A 27,934-nucleotide genomic window follows, 5' to 3' on the forward strand; every position below is an offset into this window, starting at 1 on the left:
AGCCAACCCCCGGCGCCGGGCCGGGCCGGGGAGCGCCGCGCCCCGCCCCCTGAGGCAGGGCTACCGTCCCGTCCCGGGCAAAGCGGGAGGTGCGGGGGCGAAACGCCACGAAACTTTCCCCTTTTTGTCGCTAACAGCTGTGACCTGCCACGCACCGTAAACGTGATACGTTTCATTACAACCTTATGCGTCACCGCCGCTGGGTGCCGGTGAAAGCCCGGCCCCCGGGTGCGTTCCCCGGCGAGGAGAGGGACCTCTGCCGGTCCGGCGGAAAGGACGGTCCTTGAGAGGAAAATAAGAGATTCGCTGACTTTTCTCATGTTTTCCTCCCCATGATCCCGGGGGGGAGACCCACCGCGCCGCGTGCCCGCCATTCCCTGCCCCTGAGGGACCGCACCGCCGGTCACCGGGATTCGACCGGCCGTTGGAGACAGGGTGACACGGCCAGCAGAGGGGCGTCCGCCACGGGGGTTTTGTTACTGTCAGATTAAAGGTTACTTTCTTTTAAGGAGAGGGTTAGGGGTTTTTTTTAATAATTTCTTCCATTACACAGTTGAAAATCTATTTAAAACTGTTGATCCGCATCTAAAGCTACGATGACTCGCATCCAAACACGCTCTCTCCCGCCGGGAGCGAGCAGAGTCTCCCCGGTCCCTCAGGACGTGGGGCTGCGGGTGGCCCCGGCCACCAGAGGGGGGTCCCCAGCGCGGTGCGGTGCTGCCCCCGCCGCCGGTGGTGCCCCGCCGTGCTAGTGGGGCTGCCGATGGGCTCCAACGTGCTTCCCGTGTCCCCTCACTGTGCCCCGGCCCTCAGAGCCGCCGCCTCAGCCCGGCGGGACCCCCGCGGCCGGGCACGCCGGTGCGGTGCCTTCGCTTCCCGGCAGCCGCCTCGCCGGAGGAGCGGCCCGGCAACAAAGACGACTCCGCTGCCGCTGGGGGCGCCGGCCTCTCCAGGTGGGCCCTCCAGGCGAAGGGCGGTCGGGCCGCGATGGCAGGCGGCGCCCATCCCGCGCCTGCCGTGCCCGCCGCCGCCCTGCCAAGAAGTTTCAAGGCAACGAGCGGGGGTGACATTTTGCGGGGCGGCGGCGTCGCACCTGCGCGGTGCCCGGGCCGGTGGGGAGGGCAGAGGAAGAGGAGGGGTAATGTCAGGGGAGGGGAGAGGCAGTGTCAGGAGGAGGGAGCGGGCGGGCGGCGGGGAGGGCGCCGGTTCCGCGGCTATCGCGAGAGGGAGGCGCCGCTGGGAGGGGAGAAAGGGCGGCGGGGGGGGAGCCCCAGAGCCGGGAGCCCGGCGCAGCCGTAACGGCTCCTCAGTTTCCCATCATGGCGGGGGCCGGCGCCAGCGGCCGGGATAAGTGGGCGAAAGCGGCGGAGCTGAAGACGGCGCTGGGCGGCGAGAGCGGAGCGGCGGCGGCGGGCGAGCTGCGGGTGCTGCTGGAGCGGGTGCTGGCCCCCGCGGCGGGCCCGGGCGGCGGCGAGGCGGCGGCCGAGGCGCTGGAGTGGTGCCGCTGCTTGCTGTCGGGCGGGGAGCCGTGGGACAGCTTCGTGCAAACCGTGCGGGCCTACGACCCGGCCACGCTGTGCGGCCTGGTGTGGACGGCCAACTTCGTGGCCTACCGGTGCCGGACGTGCGGGATCTCGCCCTGCATGAGCCTGTGCGCCGAGTGCTTCCACCAGGGCGAGCACGCCGGGCACGACTACAACATGTTCCGGAGCCAGGCGGGGGGCGCCTGCGACTGCGGCGACAGCAACGTCATGCGGGAGGCCGGGTGAGCACCGGGCGGCCTCGGCGGGGCGGGCGGGCGGGCACCTGGCGGCGCGGCGGGGGCGGCCCCCCCGGGCCCAGCGGCCTCCCCGCTGGGCGGCGGAGGTGTGGCCGCAGCTCGGCTTCTGCCCGGTGCCTCCCTGCGCGCCGGGGGAGGGGGTGAGCGGGGCACCTGCTTCCGTCTGGGTCGTCTCCCTGCCCGGCTGCGGGGCGGAGGAGGCTCGGTGGAAACGGCGCCCGTGGTCAGCGTCAGCCCCGCCTTCCCTCCCGGCAGCCGGCCCCGGGCGGGGGTCCGGCGAGGTGGCTTCCTTCTTTGTTGATGCGGGTGTGCCTTTTTTTTTTTTTTTTTTTTTTTTGGAGGCTAATGCAAATGTGGTTGCCTTTGCACCGAGTGCCTGCCTCCAGGGAAGTCGATAGGGCAGAGTGCATGTGGGGCAGTACCTGTCAGCTCCCAGCGAGCTGCCTTGGCCTAGCACAGCCAGCCATGAAGTCTGTCCAAATACTTTTGGACTTCATGTGGGCAAATACGCTGGAGTGAAGAGATGGAGTAAGAGGGAGCCATTTTTCTGTGCTTTCCCAGTCTGCAGTTCGTCTGGCCTTCTGGTTTTGCTATTCTCAGCTTTCAGTCAAGGAATTTGGTCACTCTTGGACGGGTACAACAGGGTAGGGGTTTGGGGAAGTCAAATGCCTCTTGTATTCTGTAAGTGTGCAGACCTGCTGGAGGCAAGAGTTAGGTACCTGGTCAGATGCGAAAGAAGAAAATGGTACCATCTTCAGAAAGAAGAATGTGGTACCTCATTATACCTTTCATTGTTCCCTTTGTACTCAACGGTAAAAGGAAAGATCAGTCGACCAGTAATTGGGTGGAGGTGATACCTGGCCAGTAGACTTCAAATTTCACAACTGGTTGTCTTTCTGGAGCTCCCTGTGTTTCTGTTCATTCACCAGGGAGATAAAGACTTAGCCAGAAGACAGGTTGGAGTTCTTGAGGGAAGCTGCTCTTCTGACTAGTTTTCTGAATAGCCTCTATCTTGCTTGTCTTAGCCTGGGTGAGATGTCATTCTCTCCTTGTAAAAGGCATCTTATCTCTTCTTAATAAATCCTGAGTTGTGGCATACCTAGCAGAAAATGCTAGGAACAAATAGAAATATAAAAACATTTTCTTTGGTTCTTTTCATGTTTTTAAGATTTACGATGTATAATTCTGCAACACTCATTCTGCATCTTAAGATTCCTTGTGGTTTTGCATTTCTGCTTAGAGATTTCACTAATTCTGCTTTTTTTTGTTGCTTGAAGGTTGTTGTCTTGGCTCTGATTCTTTGTGTCTGTAGTCACCATTCTGCTCTAGGCCTTGAGGTGGCTTCATTCTTTGTTTCTTCTTATGTTTTTTTTTTTCCCCTTTGTATCTCTTGCTGTCTGCCTTCATAATTTCTTCATTCTTCCTTTTTGCTGGAGTCTTTTCTCATTGGTAGACTCCCTCCAGTGGAAGAACTATTTTCCTACTTTTGTTTTCATTGATCTTAAGTGGTTTCAAGGGGATACTGCTGAAGCGATTCTTATAAGTTCTTGTTCAACTTCTGGTGATTCTGCTTTCCTCAGTATCACTGAAGTAACAGTTCCCCTTGATCTTGAGAAGTAAGATAAAAAATTTAATGTCACTTCTAGTGCTGAGTGTGGGATAGATTTACGGCTCCTCTTAGTGGTAGGATTTTAATAGAGCACAGACAAATTGAATGACTTTAGGTAAATATTAAAATGACTTCTGATACTGCTCTCATCCCAGAGTTTATAGCTTTCACAATTGTCTTTTCCTATTCTAAACCGTTTTCTTCTTGAAGAATTACTGTTCTTAAATAAGATAAATTAAATGAGTTAAATAAAGTTAAAATAAATAAGATAAATTAAATAAGTTAAATAAAGAAGAAAAAAAATGCTGTTAAATTTGCAGCGTAAACTGATGCAAACCCTGAGGGAGTAAAACTATTCCGATTTCTTTTATACTTACCCTGCTTATTACTTTTAATAGTAGGCCTCGGGAATAAAATTTTCTTGGGTGTGAGATAGGTCCCTTCAGGAAGTTAGATCATTTTAGGTAAATAATTCCATAGTATCCGTTCAGAAGCAATACTCTTGAGTTGAGCAGTCCTCGTGGTCATACGGGAGGACAATACATGACAGTGTGTGGGGTGCCTGCACTCAACATAAGGTCGCTCCTACTTATCTAAAGAATTGATGTTAAGCCAGTGCAATTAAGTGAAGTAGAAACTTTGCTGTGCAACACAAAGTTAAGCTTAAACCAATGTAAAAACATTAATGCGTGCAAACACACACACAGTTTTGCCTATTGACTTGAATTGCTTCAGTGCAGCATGTTTAGATAAACTGATTTAACTTTGTGTATACAAATCAATTGCACAATTACAAAGGTAATGCTTTGCCTGTTAAAGTTAGGTGGCCTTCATGGTAGATACAGGAAACCAGAGTGTGTTTAGCCCGATAGATATAACCTTGGCCACCACAGCCAAGGCTTCTATTAATAGCAAGGGAATCAAATGTGGAGCCTGCTTACGAACTTTATCTACCATCTGCCTGCTCAGATAAAATTTTGTGTAGATACTGTATACGAATATTATAGTAGCAGTAGTTTGTTTCTGTTGGTTCTTGTTACCTCGTCTCTGTGTTCAGAGTTTTTTTTATTTGATGCATCTCAAAAAATACTTCTGATGATGTCTTAGGTAACTGATCTGCTCTAAAGGAAATCTCTCCAGCTTACCATCTGGGATATCTTTTCCTTTAGGATGGCTAATATAAATCTAGAGATGGTTTGATCTAGGTTTGGATCTGGTTTGAATGATTTATAAGGATGTGCGTGTTAATCTTTTATTACTAATTAAATCTATAATTTACTTTTTAGAGGTAAACGAGTGTTAATTTTTTTTTATTTCTGATGCCTTTATATAAGGAAGCTGGAATACAGCATAGTAAATGGGTGGTGATTTGCTTTAGGTACCTTGTGTAATTCTCATTTGTTTTAGAAAAATCAGATTGTCACACTTTTGAACCTTTTGATTCCTGTGCAAATTTCAGTGGTTTTGATTATTAAGTTAATTGCAGTAGCTGTGGCAAGGTTTAATAGATTTTAAGATCCAGTGATATGTCAGTAGGTGAAAATAGTTTGTAGTTGTCTCCCATATGGTATCTAGCCATGGGCAAATGAAGTTTTGCAGCTCCATCAGAGATAATTAATAATGCTTTGAAGAAGGCAAGATCATCTTCAATTCTAAAGTGTTTATAGTAGACATATGCTCATAGTTCGGCAAGCGAGTTCATCTGTTGGAGGAAAAAAACCCATGCAGTTGGACAGGGGAAAATTCAGACTGGAGTATTTTTTGGTTGGTAGATCTTGTGTTATAATGAAACTTGATAGTTCATAAAATAAGCTTGAAGAAAGCAATATGTCATGTGCTTGTAATAAGAGTATAACTAGTCAATAATCTGTTAGTGATGTGTACCATCTTGTTCCTGTGGCTGTCTTGTTCCGATTCCCCTTTAAGTCTGTAGACAATAACCTGATATACTAGAGAGCCTCTACACTTTGGCTACTTCATTCCCTCGTGTCCTGTTTCTGAGTATGCCTTGCTGTGTGTTGACTTATTTGTTAAATTAATCATGTGGGAAGCAGATGTTTTAGTGCTGCATTACAGTACAAAGAGAATAATATCTTCATCAAGGGTTGCATATCCTGAAAGGCAAAAAGCCAGGTTAAGAATTTCATTAAACAGGCTTCTGCATTGATGTGTGCTGTGTATTTGACGGTAGTTATGGCAACCAATGGCTCCATTGACATAGAGCATTGCCTTCTCTTATGACTTATATCAAAGGGTCTAAGAAATTATCCATTTCCACTTGCAACAGTGGGCCATTTCTTTATCAGTAGGCATGTGTGAATTAAAAAACCCTACGGTTATAAGAAGGGTAGCTGTTATAGATTGATGTTATATGCTATGTGTTCAAAAGCACCTTCAGGTACCTTATTCTAAGCTTTCTGCAATCCTGCCTCTAATGATCCATACTTATCTTTCCATTTAGCTGTGTGTCTTAGAGTGTACATCAGTGTAGGTTTCATGGAGTCTAAGCTGCACAGTAGATCAGACTTCTCTCTCGCTGTCTTCCCTCCCCACCTCCTATGTCCCTTATGTCTCTCTTGGGAACTGATGTATCTGTTGGGTCTACCATGATCCCTTATGAAATGGCTGGAAAATTCTCTTCGCCTCCTCTCACTGCCAACAAGTAGGAGAAGTATATTCGTAGTTTCTCGCCTGTTTATTTTCTTCTGATGCAATTTATTTAGAGTTAGCTCTGTTTTTCTAGTGCATTAAAATATTTGCACCCAGTAAGTATTATTGAATAATTTTTGTTAAATTTAAATTTTGAACAGTAGATATCTAGTATTGATGACCTTTGATACTCTGTCCCATATCCTTCTTTCCCTCCTTTGGACTTGATTCCTTATTTTATCCCTTTTCAAAGACACTTCCTTACAGACACCCATTTCAATAGAAATGGCCTTGCTGTGCTGTTTGGGAGCTATGGAAGAATATATTTTATTTCTTTTACTTTCTGTTGCTAAGTAAGAGTAAAGGGCCTTTTTTCCTATTCTAGACCTGAGAAAACTTTAACAAATAGAGTGACAACAAAAAAGCAAGCTTGCTGTTGAGAGCCATGATTAATAGTTACCTTTGGATGTATTCTGTTCGTCAGGCAAGGTCTCTTGTATCATCTTGGGTTGTAGCAGCTGCGATCCACTTAAGATCAGAAAAGTCAGATCAGCCTGCTGGTGGGTTCTGGGACATACAGATAATAACTATTTTACTGGCATTAAGTAGCTCATGTGGTTATTTTATGGAGTATCTTGTAACAGCGAATTACCTGTTTAGCATACATATTGCATGTTGCTGCTTTAAGGTTGTCCTTTCCAGTGTGATTCTATCTATTGTATTCTTTAACAGTAGATAAGAAGATTTCAATTCTCTAGGACCTAGGCTAGGTTGGTTGAACCCTTCCCTCAAGGAGGGAAGAGTTCAAGAAGTTGCTGAAACAGATGCTTTATCAACAGGCTGAGACCCTACACATTGTCAAGGAGTTCAGCCTTCGAGCATTATGAAGCTGTGTAAAAACGTCCTCATGTTCAGGATTGTTGGGCTGGTACAAATGGTGTTCTGTAGGATCTCTATCAACTCCATGTAGCTTCTCTGCTTTTGAAGTCCTTTGGGCTGCCAACGACTGCTGGCTGAAGCTGTACTGCCTGTTAGCTTGGCATGACAGTCGGAATAAACCCATGGTCACGTACTTCTGGTGGGTGCAACTCTTCAGAACGAACGAAACCTCCACTATCTGCTCTTCCACATACAAGGTACAGGAATTCATACTGGGATTCACACTGACCACAGCATTTTGAAGAACCACAGTTACCATGCTTTTATAAATAATTGATTCTCTCTGCCCTCCTCCCCACCTCCCACAGACCTAAAGCTCGGTATTTTGTGTTGCTGCTGAGGATTCCACAATAATATTCAGTAGTTTTCACAGACCTTCATGTTAGGTCTTATCCTTGGAAAGCAAAAAAGATTTCAGATTACTGTGTTGATTAAGCCCATAATGACATACAGTCAGCTCACAAACCTGCCTGTCTTGATTTCTCCTAAGAATGTTTCTAATTAGGACTACATCAGCCTCTAAATTAGTTGCTGTGGTGTTTTCCAAATGGTTAACAGCGAAGTGATAATTTTGTATTACCGCTTTTAAATTGTGGCCTGACTAGATGCCATGTACTTTATACATGCCTCAGGAATAATGTACAGTTGTTTCAAAGGCATTGGTAAGATACTCAAACGTATCAATATACATAACTTTAAACATTTAGAAGCCTGAACTCTTGCTGTGTTAGTCACTGAACAAACTTAAAATAAATGATGGTTTTACCCCAAAGCTTTTGCTGATAGGGCCAGTCTGAAAAACAGAATAGTACTCTGAGGATTGAGCTCACGAGATAAAACTGCGGCATATCTTGCCTTGTCTGAAATCAGCTTATTTATTGTATGACTTGTCTATCACCTTGTAATATACCTTGGTATATATTCAATTGAAGAACAACTGGTGTTTTGGAGGTCTGTGGAAACAGAATCTTACTTAGATTTGGGCTAACCAGTGTTGATTTTCACTTCCTTTGCTTTGATCCCACCAACTTCTAAAGCTCCTTTTATCCCTTTTGTGAAACTATCAGCTGTCCAGGATTCGAAGTTTGCTATGTCAGGGTGGAGCGTTATTTGTCTGGTACTTATCTGATCTATGTGGAGCTGTCGATGGATCTGTTGGCAACAGAATAAACGTGATTTTGGGTGTATGTTTGGAAACACGTTCCTCAAGAACTGTTGTTTCTTAGATCTTTCTTAATGACAATTAATATAGGTTGATTCAGAGTTCAGGCCGTTCTTCCTTATCACTTGTAGAATATCGGAATTTTATATATAAAAAACATCCTGGACACCTGCAGCTGATTTTTAAATAACAGTATCTTGGATGCCCACCTCTTTGGAGGGTTCTGGTAGTAAGATTTGAAAATAATATGATTAATTTTCTTTACATCAAAGTAACAGAGCTAGCCGTTTGGGTATTACAGTAGCAAGGACTATATAATGAACCTGGTTGCCATCACAGAATCACAGAATCACCTAGGTTGGAAGGGACCTTTTAAGATCATCTAGTCCAACCAATGAAAAAAAAAAAAAAAAAAACAAAACCAAAAAAACCAAAACAACACACACACACCCCCCACCACACCACCCAACACTAGTCCATATTCCCAAGCACCATGTCAACTCCTCTCTTGAATACCTCCAGGGATGGTGCCTCAACCACCTCCCTGGGCAGCCCATTCCAATGCCTGATAACCCTTTCAGTAAAGAAATATTTTCTAATATCTAACCTGAACTTCCCCTGGTGTAACTTGAGGCCATTACCCCTTGTCCTATCATCTGTAACTTGGGAGAAGAGACCGACCCCCCGCCACTCTACAGCCTCCTTTCAGGTAGTTGTAGAGAGCGATAAGGTCTCCCCTCAGGATCTCCCCTCCCTTCTTCAGGATGCATCTCTCTGTTTCTGCATAGCACCTGCAGCGAGAATAGCTCTGGCATGAAATGCATGGGCACTTACTTACCTTTCCAAGAAAAGTGCAAATTACATATATATTCACCTTGTCTGTTGGTGTCTTGACAAAAGTGGTATCTTCAGCTTAAGTTGATAGCTTTTATAACAATCCACACACCTTACTCGAATCCTGAAAAAATGAATGTTGTTTTTATATTTGTCTAGCACTATGCAGTTGCTTAGGACTTTGTCAGATGAAGTATTTAGGCCAGAAATATTGCATGCCTTATGTTTGACCTGTTTAAATTTTCATGGGAAAATTTGCTTAGCCAGAAAATACTTTTGTTAACTCTATTTTGGAAACTTGATTTTTGTTCTTGAAGTAGAAGATGTACTGGTAGATAACTGATGGGACTCCGAAAGCAACTGGGCAGGGAGACTGTATGTGAACTAGTGGTTTGGGAAGAGCGAAGGCCAAGCAAAGATGGCTCTGATGAGAGTTCAGGATCAGATATATGCTGATCTGCTTGTCTCTCAGACCGACTTTTGAAGTCAGCTGGGAATTCTGCTTTGAAAATGCTATGTGAGGCTAAGAACGTAGAAATATGAGATCCTAAAAATTATGGAATTAAGCATCCAGAACTAGAATATGCATTGTATTTTAATTTCTCTATCTTTAGTCCATATCTGAAAAAAATACAATAGAGGATACCTTTAGACTCCATGCTGTAAAAGAATTTTGAATGCAAATATTTTTCTTGTGTGCTTTTTTAATGTCAGCCTTCATGAAGATTGCTTTTTAGACTTGAGTTTGAAGAGTGTTCTCATCAATGCCTTCTTCAGTACTGTGAAATACTACATTAACTGCTCATTTAAGCAGTACTGTTCCTTTTCTCAGCCGAAAAGGTTGCAATTCCTGTTGGACAAAATGGTTAGAGACCATATTCATATATTCAAATGGATGAATTAAGATAATTTTAATAATCTTAATATTGCAATTAACAGCATAACTAAGGCCCTTTTAACTTGTAAGGGCTTCGCTTTGCAATCACTGTGATGTTTGAAAAAGCTGCACCAAAGAGAATGGGTATTATATTTGTAAGTTAGCTAGCTCTGTGTCTGTTACTGTACAAATATATTTTAAATTGTGTGTAAATTGAGGCTTTTCAGTCAAACTGGGTGAATGTAAGCTGTACTTAGATGCAATTATATTCCAGAGCACCCACCATTTTTATAAAGACAATATTTTTGCAGCAGAAGATTGTATTACTCTTCAATTGCTCTATTGTCTATGAAAATGCTCAAATTCAACAACTCTGTGTCTGGGTCTATTCAAACATAGGCTCAGCTTCAGCTCTACTCTAAAGTCCATTCCTTCTCATTCTCACTGTATTTCTAAGGTCATACAGTTGAAACTGTGAAGTCTACTGTTTCTCATTGATAGTGGGTACTTGTACACTAATGAAGCTCATTGTAGTTTTATCTGCTATACAAGATGTTTATGTCTGAGGGCTAAAAGAGAATAATAGAAATGGTCTTCTGCAGAGCTTCTTTGCCTGCTTTTTCTTTGAAGGGTGCTCAGTATAGCACTGAGCACCAAGGGAGCTTCTGGTGACTCACTGCTGCTCTTCCTGCTGTTCTGCAAGAACTGGAATAATTTCGAAGAGTCTACTCTGTGATTTCTACCCTCCTAACCTGGCCAAACAGCTTTGTCATGAAGGTTTAGAGCCTGGAAAGATGGCCTTTAAAAGTGGCTTGGGAAGCCGTTAATTTCATCGTCCTCCACAGTTGACTCAAGTGTCTTTACTTTGGAGCTTTCCTGGTTGAAAGGATTAGACTGACATCTTTCCAGTTGGCTTTGCTTCTTGTCAGAGTCCCTAACAGCAGAAATGCAAGTATTCAGTTTTGTCTTTGAACTTCTCTGTAGCTCGCAGCTTTTGTAAAGAGCAGAAGAGCTGTCATTCCTCAGGCCTTGAAGTCAGTATTGCATTGATTCACTTTTGGAAGCCTGTTTTGCAGGTGAAAGGAATTTAACTATTGAAATTTAATTACTAGGGTGTGGGGGGAAACACACAAAACTTAATTTTCAGAGGAACAGTTAATTTATTTCTCTGCATTTCTTCAGAATTACCATTGTGCGTGGTGTTGGTTAGGGACAGTGGATTTACATAAGGCAAGGCTACAATATATCAAAGTCCTTTTTCATCAAGATAATTTTCTAATCCTGATTATGCAAATTATATTTTGTTCTGAATTAAGATTTGGTTTAATATGTGAACTGCAAAACCAGGAAAAATATTTAAACAGTCTTTACTGGTACGCAAAGAATGAAAAAACAGTTCACAAGAACTCTGAGAGGCAACTGTAGCACTCAAAAATTGCTTTGCATCTTGCATCTATTTTGTAGATTCTGTATATGTAGGAATAGTATTTGCATGTTAGTTTTACAGTGGGGACAAAACGCATGCTGTTTGTAAAGTGTGTTGAATTCTTATTTACAGAATTTACTCATTTTGTTTGAATACTTTATGAAACATTACATGACATTTTCAGTCATGGTATACAGTATGAAATGTATGTAATGTCTTTAAAAAAAGCCCAGTTTAGAGATGACTTTATTAGTGAATTGAAGAATCAAGCACAGGTTTGTTTTCTTTGCTTAGGAATAGATTTCCAGTAGTTTTCACTTGTGTCCTGTCACTTGGGTTCCAGATTCTTGTCCCTACGAGTTCTGTCGGAGTCAGTCACTTGTAGTCTTGTAGTACTGTAAGACTTGTGAAAATGAGATGCCTTTTTTTGACAGCTTTATGATCCAGTTTAAAACAAATGACTTTTAAACATGGAGAGTCAGGGGACAAAATAGCAAGAGAAAAGTGAGGGTAAAAATAGTCCCTCTGTGTATGCATGAACTTATGTCAAGTTTCTGGAATGCAACTGAAACGTGAGACGCTGTGGGATGTAGTGGAAGGAGGGCTGAGCAAATGTTCAGAAACTGCAAAGGTGTGGTCTGGCTGGTACTGAAGGCATTTATCAGCTGCTGTAATAACTGGGGAAGTTTAAAAATTCTCCTTTGAAGTGGAGGAGTTGGCTTCACAGCGACCTGATGTGCTGGTTGGCCAGGACAGCATCCTCCTGCTGTTTGTTGGCTTTTGTTCTCTGTGTTTTGCTCCCTGTCAGGTGAACAAGGAAAGGGATGATGGCAGGATGATTCAGGGATTTCAGTGTGATTTCCAAGGAGGCAGGTCTCTGAGTGTTGGTGGATTTAAGCTGGCCCAGTGAATTTTTTTTTTTAATTTTTATTGAAGTAAGTAACTTCTGCTAGCTTAGCTTCTCAGCTGGTTTGACACGGGATCAATCGAGTGCCAGTGTCGGAACAAATAAGAGGGCTGAAAACAGAATTGTGGCAGGACTGACCTAGTTCAACTTAAGCAGCTATGAAAAAGTAGCCTAAAGGAAATGAGCTATTTTACCTGAAGCCACCTCTAAAATCCATTTTAGAAACTCACAGTAGAATTATTAGAGACGGAAATAGTAGGAGAGAATGGATTGAATCTGGAAAGTATAAAGTGAAGCTTGCTCAGAAGACATTAATGCTGCTTATGTTAATAATACATGGTATTCCTTACTCATGTAGATGTCAACAATGTTTTTCTGCATCTGACAAAAAAGGTATCAATGCAACGTAAGAAATTTCCAGAATTATATTTGAAGTCATGTGGACAAGATTGCTTGTTAAAGCTCTGTTTTTATTTAATTGCAACTTAATGTCTTTTTCTCTTCTTTTGCTAAAACTAGCCTTGTCTTTTTGTGAAAAAGCAATTTCAAAGGTAGGAAACTGCATAGAAAACGAAAAACACTTTTGAATATACTTTTGAATCGGAGAAAAGAGGAAGGAAAAAAGGTGATGATTTTTGTCTCCCTATAGACCTGCATTTTAGTACTTCCATGTTAGACCTTCAGTGGAATAGGGCTTGAATGTCTCTGGCTAATGAATTGGCACTCTCAGTCAAATATTCCTATTCTTAAAGCTCATTATAGTATAATAGTAAAAATATTTACAAGGCAGACTGTCTGGCACAAGCAATATGAAGTACTGAAGATTAAATAGGAACTACAGGCTTGTTGGAAAAAGTATTTTGCAACATTGAAATCATGTAATAAAGTTTAGATCAAGGTGATCTGTCAGTTGTCTAGTCAGACTTCCCCTCCATAGTTATTTTTGTTTTTTAGCTTCTTCAGAAAAAAATGTATTTCTTAGCTAGATTATATCCACCTTTCACTACAGCCTGTTAGACACTTCTGTCTGCTCCAAATGGTGAATTTATGAGGCTTGATGTTACCAGGAGAGATTCGGAAAATGCTCCGTTTTGTTGCCTGTTAAATCCTTATTTTGATAGTCTCAGAAGCCTTTTGAAATGTACATTTATGTAGACAGACAGTTCTCTAACTGATGCTGCAGTAAGGAAGCTCTTTTAGAAGTATAGGGACCTGATTATGGAATAGTCACTGGACAAACAGCAGACAAAGCTGTGTAACCCATTGGAGCCATTTGTCACAGGTGTCTCTGCCTGTATAGGGAGTTTCAGCTTGTTTCTGCCTTGGCACAGCTTGGGGTTCTGGCTCTTCTGTAGTTAAAACAGCTGTTGTTTTAACTCTGAAGATCTTCCAAGTCATAGTCTGGTATTTTGGTCAATATTTGTAGAAGAATTGTGTAGCCCTCTGTAAAGGCAATAGAGCTTTGAGTAGAACAGAGTATCGGTATTTCAGGATTGTGGAAATACCATACAGTGGCAGGACTGGTTTTCCGTGATGCAGCATAAAACAGTCTCATGAGTGAGTATTATAAACTTGGGCTCAGTAAGATTTCTTTAGCCTGATTTCTAAATAATAAATTCTGAGTATTGGCTTTCTGGATCATTGTGGCTTAGATAAATTCTTGCTCTTGAAATTCAGTATGGACAATAGCTTTCCAGTGGCAAGTCACGTCAGTAAGAACATGTTCTTGGATCCTTACCATGTACACATTTCTAGCTGTTAGTTAAGAACACGTACAATAGTATATTGATTTTGGGCAATACTTTAATAATGGAGCCTTTGAATCATAAATATAGAATATGGCTCATCTTGTAAATTGATATTGGCATTCCTACTTTAAGGTTTAGGGCCTGGTGTCTAGAAATCGTTCCTTGCTTGGGACTGCTGTAATTTGTGCAGGTGACAGTGAAAGAACTTTCTTACAGTGAATTGAATTTGGGTTCTTCCTTGATTTTCCAGAACCTATATTAATGTAGTAATAATAACACATATTGTATGTCAGTAGTGCTTTCTTGGGAATCTCAAGAGAAGACATGATTCATAACCTTCAGCTACAGGATATGTTAAATGGGATAATTAATCCATAGGCTGATTCACAAGTGGTCTGCTGGCATAGGCTTCTTGGGGAGCAGAGCTTTTTATTTTCTGTGGAAGGAAGCCTTGTGCTTAGCAGAAGCTGGGATTTAAAATGACTTTATGTGTGAGTTTTGTTACCGTGGCGCCTTTAGGTTGTGATCATAACCAGCGAAAACGTCTTCTGGCTGAGTGCAAAATATATGGAGGGGACCAGTAAAAGATTTTAAACCACACTGCATAGTAATCCTTTTCTTGTGTGTCTTTGAAGTCTCTATTTACTTTTGATCTCTTCTTATAATGATAGTGGTGAAAGGGAAACCAAATACCTTTAAGATGATAAATGAGGTACTCTATTGCAACATAGATTCAGCCAGAGTTGTGATTTATGGCAGTTCAAGTTTCTGTATGTGGATGAGACAAAAGGGAATGACAGAAGTGAAAAGGCAAATGACTTTTCATAAATTCTCTGAATGTCATTTGCAAAAGTGAAACCTACCCATTTGTGCATTAATTAACAGAAAGTTATCAGTCATCACTGGGCTCTTTCTGTCGGGTGCTTTTACCCCCCTCGCCGGGGATAGATAGGCTGTATATACAAACTGCAAATCATCTGGCTAGTACTGTCCTTTGTGTACCTTTTCTTAATAAAAAGTATCTCGAATGCATAAAAGCAAAAGAGTCTTTAGTCTTGTGAAGGTGCTAGCCAGTCTTGGGAAGATGCTGTCTTAATCACTGGATTTGTATTCTTCTTTTTTCTTTTTTCTTTTTTTTTTTTTCTGTCCTAGATTTGGATACTGGCTTTGTGGGTTTCTTTTATTTCCTTCTTCTCTTGAAGGTGATACTTCTAAGGATCCTCAAAGAAGAAAGGCTTACATTGTAGAAAGTAGCAAGCTTCTTCTGGAAAATATGGCTTAGCAATATAGTGAAGACATGAATAAATTTAGGAAACAATTTTCATATTCAAACAAAGCTGAATCCATTTCTGAATCTTTATCTTGAAAAATTACTGGTAAAATCTTGTGAATCTTTTCAGTAGTTTACTCTTCTATGATGTGTTTTTAGATTCTTTATTCCTTGTTAGCTTCTTTTTTGACATGCGTAGATAACTCCTTGATATTGGTAAATGTTCTTTCTAAAAATAGATTGGGAGCAGAAAAGCATTCAGTGGCTCTTGAGTCAGGCTCATGTTAAATCAGTGGGAAATCATTCTGTCTGCTCTAATGGGGTTTGGCTCAACCTCATGTCATTGTGCATTAGCCAAGCCTCAACTACTACATACCGGAATTCTCCAAAGAAGAAATGTTTTATTTTCTTTTTGATTGAAACAATTTGCACAATTTTTGCAGGGTGTTTCTGTCATCCTTTGATAAGTAAATCTTAGTTGCTAAACATTTGAAATAAGAGTTTGCAGGATCAGTATTTATGCTTTTGGAAGTTGTTTTTATTAATGCCAAAAGATGTTTAAAAAGTCACCTGAATGAGAGCTTGAAGAATTGGGCCAGACTCTTGATTGCTCATGGAAAGGAGAGGAACTGGTTTAGTTAAATATTTTCAATTAGGCTATTCAGGAATTTAGAGGTATGTGTTGACAAAGAAAAAATCCGAGTTCTTCTAATTGTTCAACAGAAAATGCTTCTAATGTGGAAAGAAACTGGGATGTTAGATATGTGAACTTTGAGAAGGGAAAAAAAATGGCACTTTATAATTCGTGGGACTCGGAAACAAAATGGTTTTGAACATTGGAATTTCAGAATACCATTTCTGCACCATTTTGAATGTAAAAGTACATACTCTCTGAAAAATGGAAAAAGTAATGGTTTTCTTAGTATATGTTAACTCTGCTGAGCTGTGCTTGGCTAACATTTTTCTCATCTGTTTTATAGGTTTTGTAAAAGGCACCGGATTAAGTCAAATTCAAACGTTCCATGTGTCCCAAAAGACTTGTTGATGATGTCAGAATTAGTTCTTCCACAGTTCATCTTTAGTCTTATTCAGCACTTACGAGAGGGGTATAATGAGCCTGGTATGTTTTAAATTTGCATGTATCTAGCATATCTTACCATGCTGCTATTTCTTGCTTCGCAGTCTGTGAAGACAGAGTACATGAATACATGAATGCTATCTATAGTTTACATCACTGAATTTTGTGCATCTTTTCCTAACCAAGTTACTGCCTGGCTAGGTGATTTGATTTTGTTCTCTGCTGAAGAGCTTTTCAAGTATGTTTTAAGGGTTATCAAGCATTGTGTTGAGCTCTTCCAGAAAATTAAATTGGGATTAATTTGAAGCTTGTACATGTGAATTTTAGAGCATTATGAATATATAAATCAATTTCTCTTGCGGCAGTCATAGCTCTTCTGCCTTGTGAAGGTCTTCATCAAATTACATTACCTTTATACCAAAGTTCTTGTTATGTGATTTTCAGCTCTTGATCTGCCATCAGAGAAAGACCTTCATAAAATCCTCCAGGTTTTGGAACCTCACGTTTCCTTTCTAGAAGACTTGACCAAAATGGGAGGAGCAATGCGATCAGTTCTTACCCAGGTTTTGACTAGCCAACAGTTCTACAAAGATCTTAGCTCTGGTATGTTTGTGTTCCTTCTAATAATTAAATTTTCAAATTATGAACAATTTAAGGGCATAAGTTTTGTTTATTGCTTTAGTTTCTGCATGTTTTTATTTGACTTCTCAAAACCCAGAAAAATGCATGTTTTTAAGGATATTTTTTGTTGTTGATAGTAGGGAGGTGGGCTTCAGGAGCAACTAGAAACATTTGTTATTAAGACCTGTAAGAGAACAGGTCTTATCTTCTATGTCCCAGATAATTGCATAAAGATACATCGTTTCAAAAGAGTTTTTATAGTAAATCCGTTCTCTTTAAAGTGAAGCCAACATGGCAGCTTAGTACTTCCAAATAAGGCATATCAAGTTTACTCACAGTGGAATATTTCTAACTTATTTTGGGTTCTGCTCTCACAGAGGTTACTGGAGGAGACCTGAATGGCAAAAGGCCATTGTGTGTCCTGCACTTCTGTGCAATGCCTTTTTTCTTTTGTTTTTCTTAAAAACAGCTCTCCCCACTGCCCCCCAATTATTTCTTCCATCCTGTACCAAATCAGAATGAATCTGAAAATGTTGGACAGTCACCACCTAGTATAAATTAACTCCATCTTATTTTCTTGTGATTAGAAGGTTTCTTTTTTGAGTCCTTTGCATACTTCCTTTGCATAGGTATGGAACAAATAGTAATTACTGTAGATTTAAGTTGCTGTAACTGGCTTGGGCAGCAGCTAGTTGAAGAACAGGCAATCTCTAAATCTTTATTTGAAAGGAGAAACACTTGGGAAAGCTGCCTCAGGGACAGTTGTCTTTATTCTGTTTCCTTCCTCTCTTTCTCTCCTGTTTAATAATATTGGAATGGGAGAAATTTAGTGACTTTTCCTATATGTGATGGATTTCCTGAGACAGAAGAGTGGAGAGGGAGTGGGAAGCAAGGCATTCTTATCTGGACTCTTGGAATGGAGAATATATGTGTCTGAGTTGGTACAATTTCTGGGTAGGGAAAGCAAAGAAAGGGATTTTAGAGCAAAACCTGCCCATCTGACTGAATACAAAAAGTGCACAGCTAAAAAGATGCTGTAATCTTTTTCATGTTTTCTTTTCCTTAAACACTTGACACAATTTGTTCCTCTAAAATTTATTTTTTTCCATATGTAACAAATGTGTTGTGTATTTTTTTTAGTCGATTTCTTTGTGGAAAATTTTATATCCCGAGCATGCAGTGTGACTTTGCTTCATCAAACTGTTGAAATGATGATATCTTTATGAGTAATATCCATTAATTGCAGCTGTCAAAACTTGAACTTTGAAAGAAAAATTCCAAATATTAGAATTTATATATGGCATATTGCCATTACTGTTTTTTTGTTGCTTTATTTTTTTCCCATTGGAAATCATAGGTACCTGTCCTATGATTAATTAATCTTTTTTTTTTTTGCTGTAATGGTGGCAGTGCTGGTAAAATAGAAGTGAAGTACATCATTTAGAAGAAAACACTGTGTCAGAGAGGGAGAAACTGAGCAGGTTTCATGTCTTTTGGATTTCAGTTCATCAGCTGGAAAAACTTTTTAGCTTCTACATCTCACAGTTGTATAGCTTATTAAAACATTGTGGACCATTTTTTAGATAGCCTGTATAGAATATGAAGTATATGAACCAAGTAGCTGTTGTTGTACTTTAATGCTGTTTTACGTATGTATTCAAGGTGTTGGAGAGAATGCATGTGCAAAGAAAAGTCATGAAAAGTACCTCATTGCTTTGAAAGGCTCTGGACTGGCATTTCCTGAGGATAAAATTGCATGTGGTATGCAGGAACAAGGAGCTGGAACTAGCACATTAGCAGTTCAAGGTTTGTGTAGAAAAATATTTTAAGAGAAGACTTGATTATTGCTTTTTTTATATATAAACTGTTATTTTAGTTTATTTAAAAAAAACCCCACAAATGTTAATGAAACTTAAGGACTTACCTGTTATTTAGTGCACCACCAAATCACGGGACTCATTTTAATTCTATCAACATGCTAAACATATTAACTTTTTGTTGCTAATATACTAAACATCATTCTCCAGTCATAGCATTAGTGGAATTTGAGTAGGCAAGATGAAATTGCTCGTAGTGGAATTTTGTCACTGCAACTAAGTTAAGCCACCTATTCTTACAAAAGTGCTGTGGATTTTTTTTTTTTTTAATCACTGAAGGCCATCACAGTTTTTTGCAATTTCTGAAAGAACATGTCTCCATTAACTCAGTATGTTGAAGTTCTGCAATGGAACGTACTTGCAAATCCCTAATTTTGTATTGCTTGGAAATCTTCCTCCAACTTCTCAGTCCACTGCTGTGTATCTTTTAAAGAAAGCTAATGTAGTGTTTCATTTCATACTGGCTCATTAAATATCGTAAAATACTCTCGTTTCAGTATAAGACTTATGAAAGGAATCTCTGAATTTTTTATTTCAAAAGGTTTAGCAGGTGCTACGGCAACATCAGGACAAGGGGATTCTTCAGATGAGGTGAGACTGTTTTTAAAGAATGTAATGAACTGCAACAGAATATTAAACGGAGAGAATGCTGGCAGCCACATCCCACAAACCTTAACTCTTCTATCTACCGCATACTCTCTCCATTTTAATAATTGAAAAAATGGACATATAAAGGAATAGATCTCATGCGTTTGATTTACTAAGGAGGTCTTGAAAAATCTTTATTTTTGCTAGTACTATTTCAGTTTATTTATGTAGGTAGTGAAGAAGAAACTTGTGTAGGTAGTTCAAAAGTCACGATCAAGTAAATTTGGCTTGATTAAAACAAACTTAAAGCATGTGATGCTGTGAACGGTGTTAGCAGTCTTTGGCACTTGAGAATCCAGCTGAACTGGTGATAGCAGCAGTGAGAATTTCTCTGTAGATAAATTCCCATGTGTAAACTTGACCTTACTTACCAAACATATTGACTGGGAGTAAAAGGGAGGGAATCTCCTTATAAATTGAGTTGTAATAAATAAGTGGAATTTAATGAGGAAAGTTAAATTCTGGTAGAGTTACTTTATCAATTTATTCTCATTTTTTTCCCCCACTATTTAAAACCTAATTTCAACTAGTAAGACTTAGCAGCCATTCTGGTAGGGTAGTATAACAAACTTTAAATAATGTATAGTTTTTCATAGGATTTTTTCTTACATTGAATTCTATGTGAACAAGTACTGAAGTAAAAACAATTGTTCATGTATGTCTAAAACAGTTATATGACATGTTTGCCTCTGTCATGAGCACAACAGCATCTGTTACACTTTCAGCAGTGCTATTTATAATTTGGCATTTTTCAGTGTTGCTTGTTGTTGTTTCACCATCACTTGACAAACAAACAAATAGACAAAAAAAACTCCTACCCAAACCGTGAAAGACTGCTGACAATATCACTTTTAAGGCCCATGAAAGAAGAAGGCAATTCAAGTTAATGTTTACTTCAAATAAACTTAAAATGGCTCAGCATTCTTCTTTCTGTTTTAGCTCTGTAAGTGATGAGGAGAGGGGAGTAAACTGAAGTTAAGAGTCTGAAGAGACATTGCATGTCGCTGATATTTCTAAAAGGGGAATAAAGTCCAAGAGGGAGGTAGAGACAGGTATTTTAGGAAGAAGGGATTGTTTTTAATCAGGAAAAGATACTTTTTTTTCAAGAAAAAGATATTTTATGAATAAAAAATTGAGGAATTACAGCAACTGCATTATAGCTTTTTAGTTAAAGATACCTGTTTTCTAGAGAGATCTTTTCTTTCTTATCTCCAGGTTGTAAATATACATGTAGGTATTTTATTACGTTACCACAGATGTGATTTTTCTAAATTGAAGTTCTGCGTATTCTCACATACTTGGAATCAATTTAAAGATGTTAACTACATTATTAAGATATATTGTAAAAAAGCACAGGACCCTTTTTTGAAATCTGTATTTAGAAGATTTTAAAAAGGAATGAGGAAGTAACATGCAGATAAAACAGTAAGCACTCAAAATTGAAATGTTTTTTAGTATATATTTTTCACTTTTAACTTTCATTTTTTTAATAACATCCATTGATGCAGTATGGGATTCAATTAAAAATAATGTAAAAATTTTCTTGATTTTTTTTTTTTAAACTAAAAATAACCTTTAGTTAGTGGTATCTCTGAAGAAAGTTAATTTTTTATTTTATAATCTTTTTCTTAATCATAGTCTGCTTGACAAATACGAATTGCTGAAAAGAAAGGCCAGTCCTTTCCTCTAAAAGCCGAAACAGAACTGTGGAGGTGGAAGGCTGAAATGCTTATTAGAAAAATGATGTTACCAGAGAAATGCTTCCTTGAGAAATGAGGAAAAAGTCTTGTTTTATGAGTTCTCTTCCTCTCCCCTCCCCTCCCGTGTAATTTACAAAGGACATATACAACTTTTTTTTATGCCTTATTATACTCTCTTATAGCAGAGTAAAACTATGTTCTAGTTAAGTAATGTGGCAAGAGTAGACCTTTAACTGGATTTTCTTCCTCTGGTATTTAAGATGAATCTAGAAAGGTTAATGTTCTTACTTACAAAGTAAGTCTTAAAGGTAGTGTAGTTTCACAGATGAAAGGCTAGATTACAAAATTTACAAAGGCTACAGATCAGAGCAGTGCTTCTGCAGGGAAATAAGTAGCTTGAAAAGTTTTGCATAGTTCAGTATTTGGTTTCACTTCTACCACAGTAGATGGTTCTAAGCTAAAAATTAATCGAAGGATGGATGTATCCTAAGAGATGTGTTGTGGGTTGTTTTGTTTTGTCTGTCCCCTCTCTGGCCCTGAAACTGTATAGGCTCGCTTCTGCTTTACTTCTCAAATGGGTTGTGTTCCATCCTGTGGTATTTTGGAGAGAACTTACCATTAGTTTCCTTTATTAGCTTTTCTTCTTCGTGTTTTCCTTTGTGCAAAAGGAGAAAAAAAAGGCCCTCTTTAATGTTCCAAGGAATCAAATAAAACCACACTCCATTAATGCTTTTACCATGCTGATGAATAAACCTTTTTGAATTGGGTATCTCTATTTGGCTGCCCTTGTAGTTTATTGAGCACTGAATGCCTTATTACTCAATTATATAGTTACTGACTCCAGTTGCCACTTAACATAATAGTACAAAAATCTATGTATAGTATCTAATATTACATAAAGTTTATTATCTGAATTCACAACAGATGTGGCACACCTTAGCATATTGCTAAATATTCTATTATATAAAGTAAATCTACATAGATCTTTGCTGTTATCCGGGTATATTTACACAGCCTTATCCAATGGGTAAAAATAAGGTGTTCTACATTTGCTTACTCATTCTCTTACTCTTTATCCCCGGGCTCGGCGGACACCATGTGACTTATAGCACTCACTATCTCAAGGCTGTTAAAACTTCTGCACTTGACATTAAGATTTAACCCTGCATTACTGAAGCAGTGGATACCAACTGTCTAACATTACTGAGGGGAAAAAAGTTCTCAAGAAAGCATTTCTCATAAGTCACTCAATTTTTCTTCTTTTTAGTGAAATAATTTCAAGAGTTGCAATGAAGACTGTTAGGTTTAAATGTTTTATCCTACTGTAGAAGGCGAAATGCATTTTATTTGCCAAAGCAGTGGTGTTGGAGGCTAGAATCCAACACATTGCTCAATTTGTATACCCAAATGCATTATTTTCTGGTTAAGGCCCCTCTAGCAACTCCCTGGATTAACTGAGGCTGCTGAAGACGTCTTGGGACCTCCAGCTATCAACTTTCTAGCTACAGGAATTTGGATTCCTTTTCGTCAGGGCAAAAGATTTAAACTGCAGAGTCCTGCAGTTCATAGTAATATCTCAGCAGGTCTGATTTTTGCTTTAGAGTGTGTATTGACAAAGACCACAGGACACCCAAGAATTCAAATATGTGTCCATCTTAAAATGAATTTTCAGGTGGAGGAACTGAAAGGATAGGAAAATTCAGACTTTTCATTAGCATGATGCTTTTGGCCAGTCCTTAGATATAAAATATGAGTACTCTTTGTCCCCAAGGAAGGATGGTCACTTCTTGAGTGCCAGGTTCTTTCTCATGCCAGTGAAGTTTGGAAGTAAAATATGGCATTTGCTTAGAGGAGAATAATATTGATAACTTATTTTTAACCGTAGATATCTGCATTCATTATCTCTCATTTTATTAGATCTAGAAGGAATCTTTCTTTATTTCCAATGTTTCATTAGGACTACCATTGTTAGTAAAGATCCATGCAGCATTTAATATAGTCCCTTAATGTCACATTCTTTTATAACACCCAGTGTTAGATTTTGTAAAGTGGTGGTGATGTGTTTATAACTTGCATTGCATTTTAGAACCTTTGCTGTTCTGTTTGCAGGGTGTCTTGAAAGCTTCAAATGACAAGTGCCTGCGTGAAGTGTTTCTATTATTCTGTAGGGAACAAGGAATTACAGTTGTCTTCTTAAAGATGTCAAAAACACTTTATTCTTGGATCAGAACTTTATATTGATTAGAAAATGTCTAGCTACTTGTCCAAGTTGCCAAATTTAGTAGTCAATGTGTTGGCTGATAATTTTTTAGGAAACAAAAAACCCCAAACCCTACAGATGAATATGGTGAAACCTTGGATGTGCAACAGTTAAAAATTTTGTAGTGTTAAACATTTTTGTAGCAATCGGTTTCAGAAGTCAAGGCAGGTAACCTCACAAAATTAATTAAATAGATGAAGATGTCTGAACTTGCAGATGAAAACGTTACCTCTAGGGGGGAAAAAAGGCAATTTAAAAAACTGTGGGTTTTTTTCTATTGAGTTGCACAGAGTCCATGGCTCCTGTAAACCACAAAAGAATTTTTCTGGTAAGACAGTATGTTCAGGGCTTTTCTGTTTTAGCTTGATAGTTAAACTAGAATTTTGAGAGCATACTGTCTCTTAGCAATAAAATTCTAAATATACGATTATCAATTTTTTAAACTCTTCCCCTAACCTAGGAGGACCAGGATGGTAGCCAAGGTGTGGGCAAGCGCAAGAGGGTGAAACTAAGCAGCACCACCAAAGGTATTTATAAAGTACTGATCTCAGTTTATCATATTTGCTTTATGTCTGTCTTAAAAATTATTTAGAGATAATAATTCACTTCCCAAGCACTGTAGTGCTGCACGTGACAGCTATTAAACACAGCAAGGTCTAAAAAAGAATAGCAGGTGATATTGTGGTAATTGGCAACTTCGATTTCCCTTGAGTGAGTACCACTGTCTGGGACTCTGTTTCACCAGTCATTTTGTCACCTTCATGTCATAAGATGACTTCTAAAAATTCATTCCATTTTCACTGTGTGGCTGGCAAGGTTGCAATACAGCTTGGCAAAGAAGTTTTTGATGTATTTGGTCTTAACAGTCTTTTTTTTATTATGCCACTGTACAGTATGGTTGTGTTCTCAGCCAGGCAAGAATGATTCTCCCTGGTTATGGTTGATCTTTCTGTACTGTTCTAGTAATGTTTAAGAAAATATACTTGAATGAAGTCTCCTTTGAAATCACTTCATTATTTTCCTAGATTGAAATTACTTCTCTGTGCAATTTCTAGTCCAAATGAGCAGCACTCACATTGAGATCAGTGCAAGTTTTAATTCAAGAATGACCATCGGCTAGAGACAAGATAGTCCTCTGCTGTGCTTGTCCTTGGCATGTTTTTGTGCTTAAAAAGTGTTTAAATAAAAATATTTAAACTCTTATTATTAAATAAAGAACACTTTTTTTGTTGTTGTTTTTTTAACTATGAGGAGACTGACATAGGAAGCACCAAGAAATTGCAAGCCCTGAGAAAAGAACATTTGGGTGAAAAACTGTGGTGAAAGTTGGAATAAAATTTCTGGAAAGGCTTTGGAGTGAAGGTTTGGAACTTGAATTTGAGGTGCAAGGGTTCATGAAGTCAGTAAAATGTATGAAGGTGTTGTGAGGAGTATGGGGAAAGTAAGACTCGTTTCTAGTGGTTTCAGATTGAAGAAAAAAGATTGGGAAGCTGGAAAAGCAGAGAACAATGTTTTGGCAATGGTGGTGTTAGGAAGTGATCTTAGAAATTGTGTGTGAAAGATTGTGGCAGGGAATAATAATAGGGAAGAGGTGGTAGTTTTGAAGAAATGTAGGAAACTTGCAGACATCCAAGCAAAACTTCCTTACTTGAATTTTAGAGGCTGTTAACTTGTCTAAAAGATAAGTTAGGTAATGCAAGAAAAAATGCTGTTTTCCTGATGTACTGATTATGAGCAGGGATGAAGGTCAGTTTGAGAAGCTGCCAGATCTGAAAACGAATATCAGCAGTGGCATTTCAGGAAAAGTGGTACTTGAATTCAACATTTCATTTCCCCCCAGGATTGTAGTCTTCCCCCTCTGAGGCATCCCAACATGGACTGTGCTCATGATGTTAATAGCTCCTAATAACAGCCCCAGAGGAGGGAGTCTGCCAATGGGGGAAAGGTAAGTATCTGTTTTTATTAAATATTAAATAGTTTTCTGAAGTTTTCAGTATTCATATTTTATGTCCAATAGGGTATAAAATAAGAGTATGAAAAGAAAATTTTAGAAAACTGAGTATTGAATAAAAACAGATTTACCTTTTCCATATAAGCAGACTCCCTGTCCCATCCCAGGTCTTTAGTGGTATTCTTCATAGAGGGTTATTTATATACTGGGGATGTCTTGGAATACTAGGACTCATATTCCAGAGAGATGTTTGCAACAGTCTGTGGGGTCTTTTGTGGCACTAGGAAAGAATAAAAGGTTTCTTTAAAGAAAATACAGGTTTTATGCTGAGGTTCACTGATACAGGTATGGGACTGAGTATTGAGAGAATTTTTATTTTTACTGTTTTAAAACCTGCATCCTGCGTCCATCTGAAATACCTGGTGTTTAAGACAATTTTAAACCCACAGGCACTATATATTTTTTTTTTATTTATTTGTTGAAAGAAATTTAAAATCATGTGGTGCTTTTCACAAGAGTGGGAACATTAGTCCCAGTGTTCTTGACAAATTTTCCAAGTTGGGTAAGAGCATTCTGCCTACTTAAATTCTGTAGCAGGTATACATGGATATGTATTCTTCCATCCCTGCCTGAAACTGCTGTATGAAGAGTTTGATATGCACTGTTCAATTGTGATATGTGTCACGAGAAAGCTGCACATCAGTGACAGATAAGCTGTTGTGTCACTTGTGTGTGCCACAACATACAGTTGCACCCAGTGTTCTCACTCAGGGGCATTTGGCATGTACCTAAACCTGTGCTGTCTGTTCTGTGGACAGAGGACTTCAGTCTGCATGGCTACCACGCTTTCATGGGCAGTAAAATCACATGCAATTTCTTAACAAGAGACAAGGAAGAGAACATAAATGACCATCATATGTTTGCTGCAGTAGGTGATGTGTAATGCTTTTCAAAATATTGTAATATTAAAATACCTTTCATGACTCTGTGAAGGTAACTTTTTATTTCAACACTTGTAGGATATATTGAATAAAACATATTCTTGTCTTTGTGTGGCTTGTTAAAGTCTTGAGGAGACCCCTACAATTTAAATTATTCATTATTTCTCGTGATCTTCTGCAATTCCTGAGATGTTTTGGGCTGATTGGTCACTTGGCTGGGGAGCTCTGACTTTTGGTAATGGAAATGGAGATAATTCCTGCTTAGGAAAAGCAGAAATGGCTATCCTGCTTAGGATAGGCAAAAAGCTGTCCAGTGCAGTCCCTAAAGCTGTCGTACTTCAGTGAGGAGGCGAGTCTTCAAGGCCAGAAGATATACAGCTTAAGTGTTGTTGAATCTGTGCCGATGGGAGCGCTTCATACAGTCCCATTGGAATATGGGATTTTGTGCATGGGGGTCTAGTTGATTTCTAGGTATAAAGGAGCATTATTATTATTTTCTTTAGTCTTATATGTTACAGGAGTGAGAGAAACTGTTGTAAATAACCAACCTCTTAAAGAATGATGGTAGAGAGCCTTTATAGTTTAGTAATTTTTTTCTATGGGGTTAATATGGTTTATCCTCTGTCAAGCCATAGCTTCTTGAACACTTTATTCCAGCAGAGATCAGTTTGTGTGCCTTTGCAATCACAGAGCTTGAAAATAAAGATGACAGAATGGAAAGATGATTTGATTCCTACGTAGGTGCTCCACGGGGACCTACTGTCAGTATGAGTAAGGGGGCAGAGTGAATGGCCAGGAGCTGAAAGGGGGAAGATGAGACTGTCTCTCCAGTGCCTGATTATCTGATTATGGTAATTTGTGTATTAAAAAAAACCCCAAACAACCAAGCAAACAAAAACTTTGTTGTTGGTCAATCAGTACATATATTGCTTTAACAATAAGATAACTGGTAGATTATTGCTTCTATTTAGCTTATTTAGAGCTTTGAAATGGAACATAAATGTTCCTAGGTGATAGAACTCATCACTTAATCATAAGTTGTATGTTATTGTTTTGCTATATTAGCTTCAGCTAACTAGTAGTCTACATTAACAGTTTCCCTAAATTAAGTGGCTGTGTAAATATTGTGCAAATTGCTGTGATTCATTATAATTAATGAAGCTATTACAGTAAGGTGATATGATTCAATGCAATCAATGAAGACTGGACTCTGTGGTATAACTGTACTGAAAACTTCCATTGACTTCTCTGTGAGGTTCCTTTTTATTGTTACAGACTCTGACACGTTGTAGTGCTGGCCATGTTCATTTTCCCAGTGTTTTTGAAAAAAAAAATTATTTACAGAGCGCACTAAGATGTTCTTAAATTTTTCTTAATAAATTTTATATGACAGTGCAACTGCACTATCATTATTAGTTTTAATAATTATTACATTACACATCCCCTCCTCCAACCTCTTATGCAGATCAATCTATCATGGATGTTTTGAAGCATAAATGTTTTCTAGAAGAATTATTATTTTGGACAATAAAATATGAGTTTCCACAGAAGATGGTGACTTTCTTACTCAACATGCTGCCAGATCAAGATTATAAGGTACTTGCATTACTTCATTCAAACTTAAATGTCTTTTCTTATTCACATTCTTAGTGTGTAT

The 27,934-nt window shown here is 39.3% G+C and overlaps 1 protein-coding gene across 1 annotated transcript in view; it reads left to right on the forward strand.

Annotated features, from left to right (window-relative positions):
- Positions 1–1,319: 1,319 nt before the first annotated feature.
- Positions 1,320–27,934, forward strand: part of UBR3 (ubiquitin protein ligase E3 component n-recognin 3) — a 115,036-nt gene continuing 88,421 nt past the window's right edge. The window contains exons 1-7 of the mRNA XM_074145046.1: positions 1,320–1,765; positions 16,182–16,321; positions 16,724–16,882; positions 18,563–18,706; positions 19,319–19,368; positions 23,846–23,912; positions 27,743–27,873. Of these exons, the coding sequence (XP_074001147.1) occupies positions 1,320–1,765; positions 16,182–16,321; positions 16,724–16,882; positions 18,563–18,706; positions 19,319–19,368; positions 23,846–23,912; positions 27,743–27,873 (1,137 nt within the window). The remainder of the gene's footprint in view (positions 1,766–16,181; positions 16,322–16,723; positions 16,883–18,562; positions 18,707–19,318; positions 19,369–23,845; positions 23,913–27,742; positions 27,874–27,934) is intronic.

This window comes from Numenius arquata, chromosome 3 (genome assembly GCF_964106895.1).
Source record: "Numenius arquata chromosome 3, bNumArq3.hap1.1, whole genome shotgun sequence".
Taxonomy (NCBI): Eukaryota; Metazoa; Chordata; class Aves; order Charadriiformes; family Scolopacidae; genus Numenius; species Numenius arquata.